This window comes from Suncus etruscus, chromosome 2 (genome assembly GCF_024139225.1).
Source record: "Suncus etruscus isolate mSunEtr1 chromosome 2, mSunEtr1.pri.cur, whole genome shotgun sequence".
Lineage (NCBI taxonomy): Eukaryota > Metazoa > Chordata > Mammalia > Eulipotyphla > Soricidae > Suncus > Suncus etruscus.
The window spans coordinates 64,421,640-64,444,524 of NC_064849.1; the positions used below are offsets into that span (position 1 = coordinate 64,421,640).

At 39.3% G+C, this 22,885-nt stretch overlaps 1 protein-coding gene across 1 annotated transcript; it reads left to right on the forward strand.

Annotated features, from left to right (window-relative positions):
* The first annotated feature begins 3,460 nt into the window (after nucleotides 1–3,460).
* LOC126001704 (mast cell protease 1A-like) lies at nucleotides 3,461–7,533 on the forward strand. Its single transcript, XM_049768957.1, has 5 exons — nucleotides 3,461–3,512; nucleotides 4,500–4,653; nucleotides 5,033–5,168; nucleotides 5,404–5,658; nucleotides 7,339–7,533. The coding sequence occupies exons 1-5, from the start codon at nucleotides 3,461–3,463 to the stop codon at nucleotides 7,531–7,533; spliced, it is 792 nt and encodes a 263-aa protein (XP_049624914.1).
* The last annotated feature ends 15,352 nt before the right edge of the window (nucleotides 7,534–22,885 follow it).

The following is a 22,885-nucleotide window of genomic DNA, read 5'->3' on the forward strand; positions in this document are numbered from 1 at the left end:
ATAGATCAAAATGAAAAAGACAAATACCAGACAGAGGATTCATATATGGTATATAATGAAATGGAAAAGATAGAGGGATACAATAGGTCAATGAAAAACAAATGCTCAGACTCTGACAACAAGACTGAGGTCACCAAGGTGGGAACAAACCTTTAGGGGCTAGAGTGACAGAGCAGCGGTAAGGTGTTTGCCTTGCATGGGACTGACCAAGGGCGGACCTGGATTTGATTCCCAGTGACCATATGGTCCCCCAAGCCAGGAGTATTCCTGAGTGCATAGCCAGGAGTAACCCTTGAGTCACCAGGTGCGGCTCAAAAAACAAACAGACAAACATAATAAACCTATAGACAGTGGTGGAGGCACATTGGCACTCTAGGTATGTGTGGTTAACACTATACAACTAAAACATAAATATTTATAGTATAGTAAGCCATTGTTCTTCTATTTAAAAATGTTATCTACTGGAAATAGCATCACAGAATAGCTGAGAATATCAATTCCTTTGCCTCATATTTTCTTCAACATTGAACAGCTTTCTTGAGCTTCTATTCCCACTAGCCCTCCTACACGTCTCATCTTGGTTGCCCAAATGATAGAGAAGTAGCCAGAACTCTTTCCAGGTCCAGTTCAATAAGAGACAATCATACAACATCACTCACTGAGAACTTGTATACCTGAAACAACCACCTCAAAGAAATTTGTGCTTGGCCCCATCAAGATAGGAGTCAACCATGACCTTTGTGCAATGATGATAATGGCCCCTGTGTCAGAAGACCCCAAGGTCCTTCCCCAAACAAAGACCTTAGAGCAGTCAGCAGCAGGTCCCCAGGGAGGACTACAGTAGAAACAGAGCTTCAAGCTCTCCCCATCACAGTCCTTCCCTTCTCAAATCAGCATGCCATATTCATTATCAACTTCTCTAAAGGATCCTATATGTAATTTTTTTCCAAAGTCAGAACTGCCCAAGGAGAATACCTGGAGGAAAATACCAGTGTAGCACAGAATCATACATTTGTGTGCAAAGAGAGAAGCACTTTTTCGTATTCTGTGGGCAAGATGAAAACCTCAGTTTTGTCGCTAGTTGAGAAGTTGATAAAAATGGTTTCTGTAGTAGCACAGATACTGTTCACCAGGAAAGAACATTTCTATTCTGGTGGGCCAAAATGGTTACCATGGTTATCATTAGTGGATCCTGGATTTTACAGAAAGCAATACTGAGAAAATGATGTTCTTTCTCTGAAATCTATTTGGCAATTTTCTAAAGTTAAACAGGCCTGCACTCTAAGAGGAAACCTAAGTTGGCTGTAATCTATTATATTTTTATAAATGGTTGGAATCAAATATAGGATTGATTATTTGTGTAAGGTTTTGTGCCTATGAACCTTGAATAAGATTGACTTATAAACTCTATTCTTATTCTATTTCTAGAAAGAATATTAAGGGGTCCTTGTGAAATTAGAAGAGTACTGCTCCCTACACAGAATACTCTCACTATCTATTGGTTTTAAGTAAAAAAAAAAAAAAAAAGACATTATTGTAATAATGCCCAGAGACAATAGAGATGAGGGCTGGAAGGACTGGCTCATGATATGAATGAAGCTCACCACAAAGAGTGGTGAGTGCAGTTAGAGAAATAACTACACTGACAACTACGGTGACAATGTCAATAAACGAGAGAATTAGAATGCCTGTCTCAAATACAAGCAGAAGTGAGGAGGAGGGACATTGGGGACATTGGTGATGGAAATTTGCACTGGTGAAGTGTGGTGTTCTTTTCATGACTGAAACCCAACTATGATCATGTTTGTAATTAAGGTGTTTAAATAAAAATATATTTTTAAAAAAAATATGCTTTTTCTGATAAGGATCTTTGTACTGAAATTGTATATATCAAAATGTGGTATTCCTCATGAAAATAAAGTAAAATTAATGGATTTCATTAAAAATGCAATGATACTCAATCCACAACAAGCTGAATAAGTGGGGAACAGTTACACTAGCATTAAGGGGGGGTTAAATTAGGATCTTATGCGATGCATTCTGGGAACAAGGGTGGAGGGAGGACAACACTGGTAGTGGGAATGCCCATCATTCATTGTCACTATGTGCCTTAAATATTACTGTGAAAAATTTTTAATTAATTTGGACCACAATAAATATTTTAAAAAAATGGAATCTTGAATTATCAGAACTAACCAGTCAGGAATATTAAGTAATACTTAGAAAAATATTGGGCAAGAACTATTCAGAGGCAATGTGCTTTCATGTTCATTACTAACATGGTGATTTTTTTTTATTTATTGGGCTGGAGAGATAGCATGGAGGTAGAGCATTTGTTTGCCTTGCATACAGAAGGACGATGGATTGAATCCCGGCAATCCATATGGTCCCCTGAGCCTGCCAGGGGTGATTTCTGAGCATAGAATCAGGAGGAGCCCCTGAAAAAAAAACAACAAAATAATAACAATAATAATAATAATAATATCTTTATTTAAGCACTATGATTACAAACATGTTTGTAGTTGGGTTTCAGTCATACAAAGTATACCCCCCTTCACAGTGCAGCCTACCCATATCCCTTACCTGTTTTTTAGACAGAAATTCTATTTCTCTCACTCACTGTCATTGTCATAACATGGTGAGTTTAATATGAATCTACTCAGTTCATATTATATGAATAAGAAATGTGGACAAAAGAATAAACCAGTCCTGGGTATTTGGCAGCCCATATGCTACTATACTTCACATGTATCATGAATTTAAGAATCAAAAATTCTTGGAGCCAAACTCACAGTCTTACACACAGCACCAAAAAAAGAGATCCCAGTACCTAAAAAAGAGATACTTGGCTTAAACTTAAGTCCTCTGGATGAAATATTGGGAGCCCATGATTTTCTAATTTAGACAAATGATGTCAAGAGCAGCATTTGGATAAGAACATTGATTGAACAGGTATTTCTGTCATTCTCAACATCCCTCACCATGCTCTCTACATTCTAAACTTAAGCCACTGAGTTTTCTTTCTTTCCCGTTGACCATAGCACAGACAAGGACATAAACACACTTCTGTCAAGGACATTGCTTGGATGGAATTGGCTAAGTGATGATAAAGAAGTAAAGGATCTATTGCTGGGAACTCATGTTTCCAGGATCTAATAATTTTGTGGTGAATACCTCATGTTGCACTCCCCCACCTTCAAATTATCTGTTCTGGGCTGGAACAAGTGGTCTTCTCTGAGGTTGTGCTGTGACCTCTGTGTTACATTCCCACAAAGCCACCTAGAAAACATCATTGGCATAGGAGGTGGGGAGGTTGCATTATAAAAACTAGGATGAAGCATCTTAAAACTAGACAGAGACCCATCAGGCCACTGAGCAAAGCTACAGATCTTCTTCTCCTAGAATATAAAGGTAACCACAGAGGAGACACAGAGCTGCTCAGCTGTCACCTCCTAGGAAGATGCTCCTGCTCCTTCTGCTGAGCTTTGCACTGTCCGTCAGGGCTGAAGCAGGTGAGTGACCCCTCCCACCATGAGCATGATCCCTCTCACTGTGGATGCTCCTACCTTTCCTGATGCTGCCTAGCCATGGGTTAGTAGAACATTTTGAACTGGCATCTGGCCCACATGAGTCCCTCCAAGGATTATGCTAGGTAAAAAAATTCTGGTGGCAGTCTAATCTGAAAAAAGTTGGCATTACTCCTGCAAATACCTCTGCCTCTGAAACAAACCTCAGGGTGGCTTGAAGGTGGGAATACTGGTGAAGAATAAATGCTAACTCCTGCAAGACGGGATAGGGGAATGAGGTATGTACTCCCATGTCTGAGAGAAGGGAGTCTCATCAGCAGTACTTGGTGGGACATAGCAGACCTCACAATGATCTTATGGACTGCTATTACTGTCCCCGGAGGTCTGCTTCTGCCTGGCTATGTTCTCCATTCTTTCAATCTTTCTCCCAAACTCTGTTCTCCTCCCAGGCACTTATCAGCAGCCTCTTTGTCAAGGAGTAAGTCACTGTTTGACAAATCCAACTTTCTCTACTTCCCGAATCCCACCAGCACTGATACCTCCAGCCATCCTCACAGGTCTTCTGGGATCCTTCCTAGAAACACCTCACTAACAGAGCATCACTAACAGGGAATCCTATGAGATGCTTGAAAAATGGGTTGGGGCACACTCAACCCTGACCTCAGTCTCCCTCTATAAAAGGTTTTGGCTGAACATCACATTACTGGGGTCTTAGGATTTAGTATGAATTGCAATGGTAAGACCCCTATAATACCACTGTCCCTAGGACAAGCATGAGTTTTCCATCCTCTATGGTCAGGGTCTGGCTGGCAAGCTGTTGCTCTTCTCCGTGGTATGTATGGGGCTGGGAGGAGGATGTTAAGCTCTCTCCTCAAAGGAAACTGTGCACCAGACCAACTTGATGCCCTGATCTCTCAAAGAAGTCAGCAGAGGCACCAAAGGGATACTCACATTCAACTGACATTTTCTCAGGGGAGATCATTGGCGGACATGAAGCCAAGCCCCACTCTCGACCCTACATGGCATTTCTACGATACATCAAGAAAGATACTAATAAAACAATGCGTTGTGGAGGTTTCCTGATCCAAAATAATGTGGTGTTGACGGCTGCTCACTGCAATGGAAGGTGAGGAGAGTCACAGAATCACTCTCTTGGATGAGAGCTCTATTTCTACTAGGTACTGTCCAGCTACAGTAAGTGAGCCAGAAGACTCCTCAACAGGGAAAGATGAGTAGGTTTCTGGGGAAAAGGACAGGCTAATGCAGACCTGCAGGGATTCTTCACTGCCTACACATTAGCACCCAGAAACAAGCAATGCCATTTTACCATTTTCTGGTGACACTCATTCCTGACTATCACCAGGGCAGGGATCATTAGTTTCACGGAACCCCTTCAGCTGCTGAAAAATCAGTTTTCAGCTTAGTCCCAGGCTGTAGATATCCACTGCAGGACCACATGCTGACCTGTCTTTTATGATCACACACCTTGTGTGCTCTTTGTACAGAAACTTTAAGGTGAAACTGGGTGCCCACAACATTATAAAAAAAGAGAAGAAGTCAAAGGAGTGTACTGTGTGTGCAACCTTCCCCCATGAAGACTACAATAATGATACTGACTTCAATGATATCATGTTGCTGAAGGTAAAAAACTGCTGGGTCTAACTTGTTCTGGACCCATGTTTGCTTAACTGACACCTGTGCTCCCCCTGCAAACCAGTGCCTGACATTTCTAGTGGTTTGGGAAGAGGAGGACATGTTTCCCATGTTAGGATCCAGGACCAAGGACTATGGGCTGTGTTGGACTAACTGACTATCTCTCTCTGTCTCTCAATGTCTCTCTGTCTCTGTCTCTCTCTTTCCCCAACTCCTCTTATAGCTATGTAAAAAGGTCAAATTAACTAAAGAAATAAATACCTTGAGCCTGCCAGACCCACAAACCAAGTTAAAACCAGGACAACAGTGCAGTGTGGCTGGTTGGGGAAGAATTGATATCAATAATACCTTATCTGATAAACTGATGGAGGTGGAGTTGAAAATACAAGAGGATAGGGAATGTGAGTTGAATTTTGGAGATTATGACCCTACCATGCAACTGTGTGCAGGAAACTATGAAGAAGAAGATGCCATGAAGGTAAGATGAAATCACTGCCATGTTTGACTCTGGGTCTAGACCTGATTCAAGAGGAATGGAGGCCTAGTCACTGGGTAGTGAGAGCTGTCATCTTCTGATCTAGGTGTTTCTATCTGGCAGGAAGGGGGGAAGAGGGGGAATCTGTTTAGAAGTGGAGCCTTTGCCATCCTCTAAGGCCCATGAAAATAGCACACAGTGTATCCCAGGGAGGATTCTCTACTCTAAGGACAGCCAGAGTGTTCATAATTATCTTGTAAGGCCAAGTGATGCCAGAGCTGGCCCTACCAGGTTGTTATAATGCACCCACTGAGGGTAACCCATTGCTTATACTCAGGCCCAACAGGGCACAGGCTATGCCCCTGGGTGAGGGACCTTAACAATGTCTGAGATCAGACCCTGGCAGCAATACCCCAGCCTGCCTGCCTCTACCCAAATGGACTCACTGGGCTTTGAGAGGGATCTTATACAGGAGAAGATGGACCCAACTCTCATATCCACAGGGAGACTCCGGGGGCCCACTTGTGTGTGACAATGTGGCCCAGGGCATTGTGTCCTATGGAGACCCTAAGGGAAAAACACCTGGAGTCTACACCAGAATCTCCAGTTTCCTTCCTTGGATAGATGAAACTCTGAGAAAGATGTAACTGCAGCTTCAAGCCCCTCCTCTGAAAAAGTTTGCCTACCTCCAGATGGGGGAGGATCTCAATAAAATCTGTAGAATCATTGAGTTGTGGCTCTGTGTGACCTCCTTCACAGTCACATTTGTGATCAGAAAGCTTGTATGGTTGCTTACTCCATTTTACTCTCCACAAACCCCTAACACTACAGAAAGGTCCTCAGCCCCTGTCCATCCACATTTTCTCCTCTGTCTTTCTGAAGAGGACAGACTGACCCTGAGGAAGCACAGACTTTGGCCTGAGGCTCAAAGGAGTCTTTCTGTTGTTGGAAGAGAGTACACACACACACACACACACACACACACCATTTTCACTTCTGAGTGTCCAGGTACTCCCTATACCTCGGCCCAGCTCAGCCACCAGTCTCTTTGATGCTTTCCATCTTGCACTCCCAGATCTTTTGGTACCATTCTTGTACCTCTGGCCCTACTGCCCTGAGTTGTTCCTTCCCATTGCTCTGTGGAATTCCCTCTCTGTAGTACGGTTGCATTAGGGATTTTCCATCCAGCAGGATCTCAAATGCCCTAGCACAGAGGGACACACAGGAGCCCAAGATGGCCCTATGCTCTGAAGTCAGCAAGTCCTAGTGTGGGAAACTGCCATCGTTGTAAGCCCACTCATTCCTGGTGGGACTCACCGGGACTCAGTCTGTGTCTGTGATTCTGGGACAGTGTGTGGTGTGATCACAGGGATCTAGGGCAGAGGTGCAGCAAGAAATGGGGACTTATAAAAGGTTCCCATGGGCATCCTCCCCACTCATTGAAAAACAAGGCAGGGAACAGTTTTCTTCTTGCCCCTGAAAGCAGCAGCAGGACTGTATCCACTCAGACTTTAGTGACGGGAACCAACCGTGTATCTAGTGAAGGAATTTGAATCAGATTTGAATGGCCACCGATGTCAAAAATATGATCCTCTTCCTGCAAGCTCGGCATGAGCATTCGGAGTGCTGTGGTCCCCAAAATGCCGAAATAACCCTTCGATCACAGGGTTGTGCTCCATTCAGGGTTCCAAAGTTGCCCAGACCGCACCATCAGGAAGGCCCTACTTGAGGCTTCCACAGACCTTTGAGCTCTTGGTAAACAGCTCTTGTTGGTCTCAACTGGCCTCACATTCCCTGCTCTACTCCTGTGTTTCTACAAATCTCTGCCTCCACATGGGCCATGCCTGCCAGCAGAGACTTGTGCCAATTTTAAATTGACACTCTTCTGTATCCAATCTCCTGCCATTGCACCTTTTGGTAATAGGCAACAAATATTCTGGAACCCCATAGTCCTCACAGGCAGGTCTCACACATTTTGTCCACTAGTTAGCAAAAAATATGGTACCTTTATAGGGAAAAAGTAGGATATCACACAGCTTCTACTTGAAATGTAAAAATACACCTGTATCTAAGATGTGCCAAAAATATGTAGGAATACACATCTTTCCCTCAGTCCCTTAAAAATGAGCAGATCCGGACCGGAGAGATAGCACAGTGGTAAGGCGTTTGCCATAGATGCCAAAGCATGGTGGTTCGAAACCGGGAATTCCATATGGTCCCGTGAGCCTGCCAGGAGCGATTTCTGAGCATAGAGCCAGGAGTAATCCCTGAGCGCTGCCAGGTGTGACCAAAAAGTCAAAAAATATTTTTAAATTTAAAAACTGAGCAGATTCCTAGTTATCTCTTCTGCAAGCACTGCAACACGATGACAAACCTCAGCAGCAACAAACTAATCTGTAAGCAACACAGGCAGGTATATTTGCATCATCCAATCATTGCAACAACATTAATAATGTAAAGAAAGGGCAAATTTAAAAATAAATTAATATATAAATTTATGTTGCTTATTATAATACTTTTAATATGCATTTTAAAGGTAGTAAATGTAATAGTAACAAAATTGTAGGAATCTTAGGAACAACTAAAATAAAGATATGTAAAACAAGTATACAGGGAAATAATAAAACAAAAAGTTATAAAATACATAAATTCAGAAAATATACAATGTTGATTATAATTTATGAGGAATCTGCTCGCCATATGTTATAACCAACCAAAGCTCCTATTTGGAGTGAGAATGATAGATGTGTGTGTGTATCTAGTACATTTTTGTGCTGATAGGCACAATTGTTTTCTAAAGTTCTAGGTAACAAAAGATAAACAGATATCTGAGATAGTTTTATTTTTGGTTTTTGCTTGATTAATTTTCACAAGCTTTTTCTTCTCATTTCTTGTTTCTTTCCTGATAAAAATCAGATATGATAACTTGAGGAACTACAGCCATTTTATGACAAGGGAACTCTAAGTGTAAGGCTGAGAAATTAATATGCACAAACAGAACTCAAAGACACTGAAAACAATGGGGTTTTCTCACTGCACCAGCACTGAGTGACCACCTCCAGATTGCTTGTCAGATAGAAAGTAAAACATCGTATTGTTTGCACTGTGATACATCAATTTTCTTTTATTAAAAACCCAAAAATTTTAAAATGTTCCAACTGGAAGCATACACACAATGTTTTAAAGCTGGTGGTTTTCCTCAAAATCAAGTCATACCTTCAAGAAGTTTTCATTTGGCTAATAAATTTATAGAGCTGTGTGAAATGTCAAACAGGAAGTTACCACATCCAGTTCTGATCTCAAGTTGTGTGTGTGTGTGTGTGAAAGAGAGAGAGAGAGAGAGAGAAAGGGAGGGAGAGAGGGAGGGAGGGAAGGAGGGAAGGAGGGAGACAGACAGACAAAGACAGAGACAGGGAGACAAAGTGACATGATGCTGTTTGCTTTACCCACTGCATTTCCATCAACCTCCTTTCCTAAAACCCACTCCAAAGTGACTTTGCAATGACTTCCTCAACAATAGCCTGGGCCCTGGATTCCTTTCTCCTACACATTCACACTCTGATGTGACTTGAGAATGCTGATAGGTTTTATGAAAGCTGATTAAAGATCAGAGACTTTGAGCACTCTCAGTGTCCTTAGGGTAGGTAATAGTGGAAATGGAGAGTGGAGGGCAAATTGTCTTCTCTCATTCACTTAAAAATAAGAACGAGAACATTTTCTTTGAAATAATTTCCAGAGTCTGGTCAGGGGGGAGGCTTCTGACCAATGATTCATAGGTGTTTTCTTTCCCACCCACTTACCACAACTGAGGTGAGCCACACTTTCCAGGCCCAATCTACCCTCCACACCTGAGACTCCACTGGTCTGAGTTCCTTGAATTCTGCACTTAGGTATCTCAGTCACCTTCTCACCTTCCTTCCTGCCACATCACTCACCCCCAAAAGTCTCCAAGAGGAGGAGCTTCACCAGTACTCACAAACAGCCCTTAGTAAGCCATGGTGCTCCAATTCTCTTCTTCACTAACACTAAGCCTTTCCGTCCTGAGCCTGGAACAACTGAAAAGCCTTATCAACTCATCTCAGCCTCGAGATTGAGTTCACCTTCTTTAATGCCCATGTGTTTACTGATCGTAGACATCAGAAATGCTGCTCAGAGAGATAGCATGGAGGTAAGGCATTTGCCTTTCATGCAGAAGGTCATTGGTTTGAATCCCGGCATCCCATATGGTCCCCGAGCAGGAGTGATTTCTGAGCATGGAGCCAGGAGTAACCCCTGAGCACTGCTGGGTGTGACAAAAAAAATCAGAAATGCTGCTGTGTTTTCTTCGAAGTTCTAGAAACGCCCAAACCTCAATGTCACATGCTTTAATGTAACAACATCTCTTCCTCTTTCTTTGGAACAGACTGGCATGTGCCTCCATGCCTCCCAGAAACATTCCAAGAAAATGCTCTCAAGTTTTGTCATTGATTGTGTCCTCCACAAACTGAGCTGGAATGGAGACTCCTTCTTATCCCTTGGTTCTCTTCTCTTGCTCTTTTGACCTAGGGTTAAACTCCATAAAAGAGATGTCTTAGTTTCTGGGAAAGTATGGTGCCTTACTGCTTGTGACTAATTGTATGGCTTAGTTTGACTTCCAATCTCAATTACATAGAATTCAAAACTAACTCCCTCTCATAGCAGCTTCTTCTACTTTCATTTCTCATATAAAGCCCTAACTCTTCTCACTTGTATTTTTTAGGCCCTAAATATGGCTTCTTTAGAGGGTCTTTCTATCTTGTGCTCTATCAGTCTTCCCTTCAAAAATGAGTTAAGTGTTAATTAAGCACCATCACTATCATACTCTACCTGCTTTGGATATAGTCAAGAAGAGTCATAGATGAGGACAAAATTGTAGGTACTAGGCTGTTTACAGCAACTGTATTAATAAAACGGTTTAAAATGAGTGCAATTTAGCTTCCCTATAAATAAGTATTTAGTGGAATAAATAATAAAATAACCATTTAGTGGGAAATTAGGCAAGTGTTTTTATTATTGATAGAGAATAATGATTCTTAAATTGTCACAGAATGGCAAAATCAATGTCACATAGGAAATGTTAAAATAAAGATAACTTCCATGATGACTAGTATAAAAATAAAATAAAATGATGTTTATTTTTTCTAATTTATAGAAAAATGCACATCAGAACAACAATGGGATATCATCTTATATATCTAAGAATGGGCCAATACCCAAAAGACAAGAAATTACAACTGTTGATCAAAGTTATAGAAAGAGAAACGTTTCATGCTCTTGGTGGAAATGTAAAATGATAAAAAAAAAAACATAAGAAAGAGTATGGAGATTCCTTAAAAAATTAAAAATATAGGGTTGGAGCAATGGCTGAAAAGTGGGACATTTGCCTTGCATGTACCCAACTTAGACAGACCCCGGTTCATTTCTTGGCATCCCATATGGTCCCCCAAGACTTCCAGGAGCAATTTCTGAGCATAGAGCCAGGAGTAACACCTATGCGCCACAGGATGTTACCCAGATAATGAAATATATTATGTGGAGTTTATATATTTATGATTTTGGATGATATTCTAAATGTTTTTTATGATTTTGGATATTTTGGATAATTTTCTTCCAGCCGTTGATTTTGAGTCTATGTGTGTTCTGACTATTCAGATGTGTTTCCTGAAGGCAGCAGAATGTTGGAGTCAACTTTTTGAACCATTTTGCCACTCTGTGTCTCTTAACAGGTGCATTTAGTCCATTGACGTTGAGAGAAATAATTGTCATGGTATTTAGTGTCATCTTTGTGTAGAATTTTGGTGTATCTGTTGTTCTGTCTTGTCGTAAAGTAGACCTATCATTTATTCCTTCAAGGCTGGTTTTGAGTCTGTAAAGATTCTGAGCTTGTAGTTGGGTTTCAGTCATGCAAATAACACCACTCGACCAGTGCAACATTCCCAACGCCAATGTCCCAGATCTCCCTCCTTCCCACCCCACCCCTGCCTGCACTCCAGACAGGCTTCTACTTACCTCATTCATTCACATTGTTATGATAGTTCTCAATGTAGTTACATCTTTATCAACACTCATCACTCTTTGAGGTGAACTTCATAAAGTGAGTTGGACATTCCAGCCCTTCTCTCTTTTGTCTCTGAGAATTACTGCAAAAATGCCTTTTATTATTCTTAAAACCCACAGATGAGTGAGACTATTCTGTGTTTTTCTCTCTCCCTCTGACTTATTTCACTCAACATAATAGATTCCATGTACATCTATGTATAGTATAATTTCATGACTTCATCTCTCCTGATGGCTGCATAATATTCTATTGGGTATATGTACCACAGTTTCTTTAGCCATTCATCTGTTGAAGGGCATCTTGGCTGTTTCCAGAGTCTGGCTATTGTAAATAGCACTGCAATGAATATAGGTGTGAGGAAAAGATTTTTGTATTGTATTTTTATGTTCCTAGGATATATCCTTAGGAGTGGTCTGGCTGGATCGTATGGGAGCTCAATTTCCAGTTTTTGGAGACTCTCCATATTGCTTTCCATAAAGTTTGGACTAGACGGCATTCCCACCTGCAGTGAATAAGAGTTCCTTTCTCTTCACATCCTTCCAGCACTGATTATTGCCATTCTTTGTGATGTGTGCTAATCTCTGTAGCATGAGATGGTACCTCATAATTGTTTTGATTTGCATCTCCCTGATAATTAGTGATATGGAGCATTTTTTCATGTGCCTTTTGGCCATTTATATTTCTTCTTTATCAAAGTCTCTGTTCATTTCTTCTCCCCATTTTTTGATGGGATTACATGTTTTTTCTTGCAAAGTTCTGTCAGTGCCTTGTATATTTTGGATATTAGCCCCTTATCTGATGGGTATTGGATGAATAGTTTCTCCCATTCAGTGGGTGGCTCTTGAATCCTGGGCATTATATCCTTTGAGGTGCAGAAGCTTCTCAGCTTAATATAGTCCCATCTGTTTATCTCTGCTCCCACTTGTTTGGAGAGTACTGTTTCCTCCTTAAAGATGCACTAAGTCTCAATGTCATGGAGTGTTTTACCTGCGTGTTGTTCTATATACCTTATGGTTTCAGGTCTGATATCAAGTTCTTTAATTCATTTGGATTTTACCTTCATACATCATGTTAGCTGGGAGTCTGAATTCGCTTTTTTGCAAGTGACTAACCAGTTGTGCCAACACCACTTGTTGAAGAGGCTTTCCATGCTCCATTTAGGAATTCTGATTCTTTTATCAAAAATTAAGTGATTGTATGTCTGGGGAGCATTCTCTGAGTACTTAAGCCTATTCCACTGATCTGCAGGTCTGTCTTTATTCCAATACCAAGCTCTTTTGATAATTATTGCTTTGTAATACAGTTTAAAATTGGGGAAAGTAATGCCTCCCATATTCTTTTTCCAAAGGATTTCTTTAGCTATTCGAGGGTGTTTATTGTTCCAAATGAATTTCAGAAGTGTTTGTTCCACTTCTTTGAAAGAATGTCATGGGTATCTTTAAAAGGATCGCATTAAAGCTGTACAATGCTTTGGGGAGTATTGCCATTTTAATGCTGTTAATCCTGCCAACCCATGAGCAGGGTATGTGTTTCTATTTCCTGGTGTCCTCTCTTATTTCTTGGAGCAGTGTTTTTTTTAATTTTTAATTTTTAAGTATGAGAACAATGATGCAAACAGGACAAGGTAAAGTTACAGTGGAAGGACAATTGCCCATCAACAGAGTTCTCAGAAGAAATCCCCTTGATGACGCCTAAATATTGAACTTACAGTCAAAGAACATTAAGAAAAATAAGTCAGAAACCATGTACAATTACTTTGTCCACAAGTCCACAGATTGTAGTACATTATAACATTTCTTAGCAGCACACCAAGCAATTTAAAGCCATGAAATTTATTGACTCCTTAAACATTGAAGGCAAAGTATTTTTTATATTTTCATGCACATGCATATTGGTTTAAGTTAACATCAAAAGTTTAAGAGGTTTTTTTAAGGGTTAGAGTCAAAGGAGCACAGTAAAAAAACGGTGTTAACGGTGTTAACAGTAAAAAAACGGTGGCAAATATGGTTTGCATAGGCCCACCAAAATATGGGGGACATGGAAAGGAAAAGCCTTGGTGTAAATACAAGGAGACCCTACTCCTGAAGTTTCCTGGCATAAGACCAACTCTAGGCTCCAGGCAAACTAGTTTGTTCAATCAAATTAATTGTCTGTAGTGCCAATACAGTTTAATTTTTCACGCAGTCTCTATTGTTGGCATCAGGTTTCTGTATTAAAGATCCTGGAATCTGCACATCCTGCATTGAAGTCAGGCTGGTGTGGAGTATCCTCTAGTTTCACCTCACAATTAAGGGGCAATACAGAAAGCCCAGTTCAGTAAGCAGGTCATTGTTGTTCTTAAGTCTTCTCAGTGTTAATGGAAGTCTCTTTTGAGTAGGTTAATGTCAGAGCATCAGTAGGGTCTTCCCTGGTAGAGGATTGCCTCCAGGTGATGTTATAGACAACCTTGGATGTTTCTTAGATGTGTTCCCTAGATCAGGGGTGAATGGAGAATGTCCATTCTTCTGAGGCCTGTGCCAGGTCATTATGTTAATGTCCAGGGTGTAAAGTCCCATTGCACTACAAGATTTGTGTGTTCCCATCTCTATTAGATAAGAACTTATTTGTATGTATAGTATTTTCCCGTTTTAATGTGCCTAAGCCAACAAGAAATAAAGCCACGTGGCGTTATCAGAGTATATGGGGGCATAAGAACACGTCCAACAATACCCATGACTTGGTTCAAGCATAAGCATTAAACTGAGGGTGTCTTTCACCAAATTCCCTATTGAACAATTCACAAAGATAGATAAAAATAAAAAGGGAAATCGTCAGAGTATAAGAAAATATTCATCAAGAGTTATAGCCATCAAAGAAAACAAATAAAATGTTGAAAGGACATACATTACATTTCATTCTATGCCTTTTGGAATAGTTCGGGGGGGGTGTTAACTCCAGGGCACCAATATGGTCTGTGACTTAGGATTCTACAGTACATAAGTTAAAAGGGAAATGGGGAGTAATGATGATAGGGGGTGAAAGGGTTAAGAGAAAAATGATCATTTGTAGGGGTATGCAAAAGGACAGAGTACAAAATGCACATTTTGCATACACAAAAACATAATTCAATGATAGTGAGAGTTATTAATGTATGCCCCCGAGCGGTTTTGAAATTATAGACTGGGAAAGAGATTACCAGTGACTGCTTTAGTGCAACCCACAAGTAAAGCCTAGAGAAACCTTCAAGCTCTGCCGAGGATCCCACCTCGCTGGCTTGCCCAGGCATGTGGCCCGGGGAAGCACTGGAGATCTGCAGCAAGGCGGTAGAGGGGTGCTGGGGTCACCCAAGTCTCGCACCCCCCGTAGGCCTGGTTAAGAAGACCTCTGGCATGGCAGAGGCCTGCCGAACCCCTTGCTGGTAGAGACTCCCAGCTCCCAGGAAAGAAAGAGAACCTTCATGAAGCTGGGAGGCCGGAAGTTCAGGGCTCCCACCCAGACCATCCCTAAGGAGTCGAGTGGGGAATGGGGAAAGCCTAGGGCAACATTCAAGCTCTTGGAGCTATGTTTTATAGTTTTCTTTGTATAGGTCCTTCACGTCTTATCAAGTGACTCCAAGATATTTGATTTTGTTTGGCACTAGTGTGAATGGGGTCGTTTTTCTTAATGTCCATTTCTTCCCTATCATTATTGGTATATAAAAAGCCCATTAATTTCTGTGTCTTAATTTTGTAGCCTGCCACATTGCTATATTGCATCTACTGTTTCTAGAAGCTTTTTGGTAGAGCCTTTAGGGTTTTCTAAGTATAGTATCGTGTCATCTGCAAACAGTGAGAGTTTAACTTCTTCCTTTCCTATATGGGTTCCCTTGATATCTTTTTTTTGCCTAATCACTATAGCAAGTGCTTTGAGTACTATGTTTAATAGGGGTGGTGAGAGAGGACAGCCTTGTCTTCTACCAGAATTTAGAGGGAAGGCTTTTAGTTTTTCTCCATTGAGAATAATATTTGCCATTGGCTTGTGGTAGATGACCTTAACCATATTGTGAAAGGTTCCTTTCATTCCCATTTTGCTGAGAGTTTTGATCAAGAATGGGTGTTGGATCTTATCAAATGCTTTCTCTGCATCTATTGATATGATCATGTGATTTTTATTTGTCTTGTTGTTGATGTTGTGTATTATATTGATAGACTTACAGATGTTAAACCTACCTTGCATTCCTGGGATGAAACCTACTTGATCATAGTAAATGATCTTCTTGATGAGGCATTGGATCCTATTTGGCAGGATTTTGTTGAGGATCTTTGCACCTGTGTTCATCAGAGATATTGGTCTATAATTTTCTTTTTTGGCAGCATCTCAGTCTGGTTGTGATATCAAGGTGATGTTTGCTTCATAAAAGCTATTTGGAAGTGTTTACATTTTTTTTCAATTTCATGAAAGAGCCTGGCCAGGATTGGAAGTAGTTCCTCTTGAAAGGTTTTAAATAATTCATTAGTGAAACCATTTGGGCCTGGGCTTTTGTTTTCAGGCAGACTTTTGATTACCATGTTAATGACCTCAATAGTAATGGGGTGTTTAGATATGCTATGTCTTCCTTATTCAACAGTGGAAAGTTATAGGAGTTCAAGAATTTATCCATTTCTTCCAGATTCTCATATTTGGTGGCATAGAGTTTCTCAAAGTAGTTTCTGATTACCCTTTGAATCTCTGCTATATCTGTAGTGATCTCCCCCTTTTCATTTCTGATACGAGTTATCAAGTTTTTCTCTCTCTTTCTTTGTGAGTTTTGCCAATGGTCTATCTATCTTGTTTATTTTTTCAAAGAACCAACTTCTGCTTTCGTTGATCTTTCAGATTATTATTTGCGTTTCCATTTCATTGACTTCTGCTCTCAGCTTTGTTATTTCCTTCTGTCTCCCTATTTTTGGTTCCTTTTGTTGATCATTTTCTAATTTTATGAACTGCATTATTAGGTTATTAAGGTATGCCCCTTCTTCCTGCCTGATCTGTACTTGTAAAGCTATAAATTTTTTCTCTCAGAACTGCTTTTGCTGTATCCCATAGATTCTGATAGTTTGTGTCTCCATTGTCATTTGTTTCTAGAAAAGTTTTGATATTCTCTTTGATTTCATCTTGGACCCACTGGTTGTTCAGTAGTAGGCTGTTTAATTTACAGGTGTTAAAGTTTTTCTTCTGTGTCCCTTTATAGTGAATATCTAATTTCAGAGCCTTGTAGTTGGCGAAGGTAGCATGCAAAATTTCTATTTTCTTGATTTTATAGAGGTATGTTTTATGTGCCATCATGTGATATATCTGAAGAATGATCCATGTACAATAAAGAAAAATGTGTATTCAGCTTTCTTTCTTCCATTTCTCTTTTCAAGGCTAGTATATTTTTGTTGGGTTTCAGTCTGATTGACCTATCAAGTGTTGACAGGGCTGTGTTGAGGTCTCCCACAATTACTGTGTGATTATTTATATCCTTTTTCAAATTTGTCATAATTGTATGAGATATTTTTCTCATCTCTCATTGTGTGCATATATATTTAGTAGTGTGATCTTCCTGTTGCACATATCCCTTGACTAGAACAAAGTATCCATCTTGTCACTTACAACTTTTCTGAGTCTAAAATTTGTGTCATCTAATATTAATATAGTCATTCCAGCTTTTTTAAGGGTGTTGTTTGCTTACATTCATTAATATTTCAATGCATTTATTTAGGATTCTTAGTGCTTGTAGTAAGTACCTAAGTTCAGAGATCAAAGTGGGAACTTTCTTTGAACAGGATGCCCTTTCATCACTGGGCATATTCAAGTTTACCCCCATTTACTAGAAATGAAGCAATTTAGACAGGCTATAAACTTTAAGTTCACATCATTGGGATATGAAAGGAAACTGGAGTGTTCAAAGAGTGGAAGAACTAGCACATTCCTTACAGATAGGGGCCACTCCTGGCCCCTTATTCCTCGCTAGCATATAATAAGATATAATATTGAATCAAATGATCTTATATGTTTTGGGGGCGGTTGTTTTTGTTTTTGGACCACACCCAGTGACACTCATAGGTTACTCCAGGCTATGCATCAGAAATCACTCCAGGCTTAGAGGCCATATTTGACATGGGAGATAGAACCACATTCCTTCCTAGGTCAGCTATGTGCAAGCCAAACACCCTACTGCCACGCCATTGCTTTGGCCCTCAAATGATCTTAGTTGAATGCCTTCACTTGTTCTTGATAATTTGATATGATTTAATTGTCTTAGCAAGTTATTGATCCAATTACTGCCCCCAAATTCAGTATTCTGAAACATAATACTTGACAGTCTGTGAAATGTAAAATGATAAACCATAATAGGTTTATTACCACTTTCCTGACTCTTGATAAGGCATATTATCTTTTTAAACATTTGAATTTGGTCTTCTGTGCATTATCGATATTTTACACATTCACATTTGAGGTTCTTTTCTTAAATATTTAGAGTTACAACATATAGTAGATATCAATTTTTAGCAGATAAGTGAAAATATTTTCTTGGGGCTAGAGAGATGGCATGAAGGTAGGGCATTTGCCTTGCATGCAGAAGGTCAGTGGTTTGAATCCCGGCATCTCATATAGTCCCCTGAGTCTGCCAGGAGCAATTTCTGAGCATAGTGCCAGGAGAAAACCCTGAGAGTTCCCAGGTATGACCCAAAAACCAAATATAAAAAAAATATTTTCTCTCAATTTAAAATTGTTTCTTGTAGTATTGTGATACCTTTGGTTAAGGACTAATTTAAATTTATAAATATATTAATTTATCAGTTCTTTAATTTTCATATATTTTCTGGAAATCAATACATTATTTTTGAATAAATTTAATATATTAATAATATTTACAATTAAATAAATTAAATATATTATATAATTAAATGAATTAAATATGTTAAATTAAATTATAATAAATATAATTAAAATATTAATAATGTTTTTGAAAATGTTCTTATTTTTCTCATAATTAATATCAAATAGTTTCCCATAGTTAATATTAGTTTTCTCATATTAAATAGTAAATAGTTTATCGTGATTAATATTAAATAATTAAATGAATTATATATATTGATTTATTTATAATAAATAGCATTACAATATTAATAATAATTTTAGAAAATTCCTATTTTTGCTCATAGTTCTGAAGCATCCCAGATCCTTTAGGTGTGTGGTGGCCTCAAGATAATTACTGAAGCATCAGAGAAGGATAAAGAGGTTAAAGTATGCATCCCTTGTAGTCAGCTGATCCTGGTTTGATCTATCACATGATGATTTTAAGAGCACCCAGGAGGTCACTAAGTACCACGAGATGTGGCCCTGTTGGTTCCGAGCACCATCTGCTAGGGCAGATAATCCCCAGTACCAGAGGGCCTCAGCACCATTTTCTCCCCTGGTCTTACAGTGAACTGCCTAGTCAGAAGTTACCAAGACCAAACAAGAACCCATCAAGCTTCGCTTGAGAGTTTCTACCCGCCTCAAAAAATTACTTGAATACATCAAATAACCTTTCTTTGCAAGTGTATGTTCTCTGGACTGCACAAAGACCTTTCTCAAGGTAGTCTTTCCCATTTCCTATAAAAGATCAGGTTAACCTAATCTATTTCTCTATAATATTTTTCCTTCCAAGCTCCTGCCACCATTAGTAACCACATTTAAGTTTATTTTATATTCTTTTTGCTATTTTGTTGTTTTGTTATTATTATATTTTTGCTCTTTATTTGGCTAATGCATGAGTCACTCCTCAAGATTAAAAACTAAGTTTTATAGCTCACTAAGTGATTCACAGTGTTTTGTAGAGTGCAGCTCACAAAGTAATTAAAAGATCTTTTGAAAGAAAGATGCCCAGAGTGAGGCATTCCATTTCCATTTGTACAATTTAAAAACCATTCCCTTAGAAAATGTTTCTCCAGTGTTCCTACAATTCCCTTCCTTATAACAGTGCAGGCAACAGAAACACTCCAAATTAGCAGAAAATAGCATCTTTGTCTTTGATCTACGACCCCAGTGATCTTTTCCTTTTTGAGGTTCCCACTGTGGCTACCTTAACTGTAAAGAGCCAACTGTACTTTCAATACATTAAACCCAATAAAGGTAATTTGTGGTTATAGCTGTTAATGATAAGTCGGTGACTATTGACTGATCAAAATGAGTTCTCAGCCTTTACTCATTTGCTAAGTATCTTGCTTTGAATCTATTGTCAAAGGATTTCCTTCTATTTATTAAGCTTAGGATATCTGATGATTGACCACATTAGACTGTGCCCTTTCCATCTGGATAACATGACATGGGGTCATCACGCAGAGATACTTCTATAATGCTCTGATTGTGACAAGTTTCCTAACTCTGTCTTTTGTAGGTCCTCCAGTTAGTCTAGCCGAAATTGGGTTGGAAGCAATATGTCAGATGATAATATTGGCGTGGAATCTTAAGTATGAGAATTTTAAGTATATTTTAATAAGATAAATTTAAAATTAATATGGAAATCTATTAGGAAATGTTGATGGGCAGAATCAAGACCCAAATTTATTCTTTATTTTAAAAGACAGAATGAAGGCTACACAATTGGTCTGTACATTTGGAAGACAATGTTCCTAGAAAGAAAACTTAATGGGGGAAGATAGTTATACACAAGAAGGAATTGTTCATTACACTGTTTAACAATTATTCCATTTAAACAGCAAAAGAAATGAGATGAAGTGTCATAGATGAAATAATGTAGAGGCAGGAAATAGGTGAGATTTTCTTAGATGGACTGAGAAAAATAAAAAAATATTACTTGGAGAAACAAATCAGTTTTACATGATTCCTCCAAGTCTAATTCCCTGTAAATATCAAGGTCTTGGAAACTAATTTCTCTCTTTTGTGTTATGTTTTGTTTCGTTTTGTTTTGTTTTGTTTTGTTTTGTTTTGTTTTGTTGGGGCCACACCTGGTAATGCTCAGGTTACTCCTGGCTCTGCGCTCAGAAATTGCTCCTGGCTTGGGGGACCATATGGGATGCCAGGGATCCAAACAAGGTCCATCCTGAGTCAGCCATGTGTAAGGAAAATGACCTACCACTGCACTATCGCTCTGGCCCCTAATTTCTCTTTTATCACTGATTTTTAAACAGTTTTCTTAGCATCTACTAAGTTATGAATGATAACTTTATTATTATTTCATATTTATTCCATGTCTAAAAATTGTATCATTTTTATTTTGCTTTATCTTTTATCATCTACTACATCATTCCATTATATAAACCTCTGTACCTATTTATCCCTAAGGCTGTCAGGGACACATCATATGCATGTTCAGTTAATGTCACTATTTTTGTCACTGTCTTATTGAATAATCATACAATATATTTGAAAGGATAAAATATGTGGAAGATTGAAGGAAATTATAACCTTTAGAGATCAGCCTTTTTGGTTTGATTTGGTTTCGTTCCGTTTTGGGGCCACACCTGGTGACGCTCAGGGGTCTTGGCTATCACTCAGAAATCACTTCTGGGGCCCGGATAGATAGCACAGCGGTGTTTGCCTTGCAGGCAGCCGATCCAGGACCAAAGGTGGTTGGTTCAAATCCCGGTGTCCCATATGGTCCCCCGTGCCTGCCAGGAGCTATTTCTGAGCAGACAGCCAGGAGTAACCCCAGAGCAACGCCGGGTGTGGCCCAAAAACCAAAAAACCAAAAAAAAAAAATCACTTCTGGCATGGGGGACCATATGGGACACCGGGGATTAAACCCAGGTCTATCCTGGATCAGCTGTGTACAAGGCAAACACCCACTGCTGTGCTATCACTCCTTTATTTTATTTTATTTTATTTTATTGTTTTATTTTGGCCCCTGTTTTATTTTGATTTGGGGCTACACCAGACAGTACTCAGAGCTTACTCTTCACAGATCACTCCTGGCAAGTCTCAAGGGACCACACATGGTATCAGGTTGAAACCAAAATTTTACAGTGGTTTCCTAGAGCCTCAAACCTTTTTTCTCATTAAAATATTGCCTATGGTCCTGAGTGATAGGTAGCACACTTGGTAGGGTGCTTTTACTTGTTGTGGCCAACTCTAATTCAAAACAGGTAAGAGCATGCAGGGGGAGGGCACAAGCGCTCAACATGTTCAGACATGGAAAAGATCTTTGCAGTAAGGAAAGTGCTGACTGAGAACCTCACCCTAAAGAGTAAGGAAATACACAAACTTTTCCTGTGGAGAGGGCCATAAAATTAACCCAAGAAAATCAAAATATAAGATCAAAAAATATGTATGTATATGTGTTCTTTTTTCACTAGTTAAAATATCTAAACAACTCATGTACTCAACAATAGAAAAATGATTAAAGAAAATATATGTGTGTTATATATACAATGTAATATTATGCTGCTATGAGAAAAAAATGGAATCTTGCGTTTTGCTACACCAAAAATGGAACTTGAATTTGTCACAATAAACAAAATAGGTCAAAATAAAAAAGACAAATACCAGACAGAGGATTCATATATGGTATATAATGAAATGGAAAAAATAGAGGGATACAATAAGTCAATAAAAAACAAATGCTCAGACTCTGACAACAAGACTGAGGTCACCAAGGTGGGAACAAACCTATAGGGTCTAGAATGACAGTGCAGCGGTAGGGTGTTTGCTTTGCATGTGACTGACCAAGGGCGGATCTGGATTTGATCCCCAGTGACCCATATGGTCCCCCAAGCCAGGAGTATTCCTGAGTGCATAGCCAGGAATAACCCTAGAGTCACCAGGTGCGGCTCAAAAAACAAACAGACAAACATAATGAACCTATAGACAGTGGTGAGGCACATTGGCACTCTGGGTATGTGTGGTTACCACTATACAACTAAAACATAAATATTTATAGTATAGTAAACCATTATTCTTCTATTTAAAAATGTTATCTACTGGAAATAGCATCACAGAATAGCTGAGAATATCAATCCCTTTGCCTCATATTTTCTTCAACATTGAACAGCTTTCTTGGCTTCTATTCCCACTAGCCCTCCTATGCTTCTCATCTTGGTTGCCCAAATGATAGAGAAGTAGCCAGAGCTCTTTCCAGGTCCAGTTCAATAAGAGACAATCATACAACATCTCTCACTGAGAACTTGTATACCTGAAACAACCACCTAAAAGAAAATTGTGCTTGGC

Coding starts and splice junctions, on each gene's coding strand:
- LOC126001704 (XM_049768957.1), top strand. CDS start 3,461: ATGCTCCTGCTCCTTCTGCTGAGCTTTGCACTGTCCGTCAGGGCTGAA. Junction 3,513..4,499: donor GTCCGTCAGGGCTGAAGCAG/GTGAGTGACCCC, acceptor ACATTTTCTCAG/GGGAGATCATTGGCGGACAT. Junction 4,654..5,032: donor GCTGCTCACTGCAATGGAAG/GTGAGGAGAGTC, acceptor CTCTTTGTACAG/AAACTTTAAGGTGAAACTGG.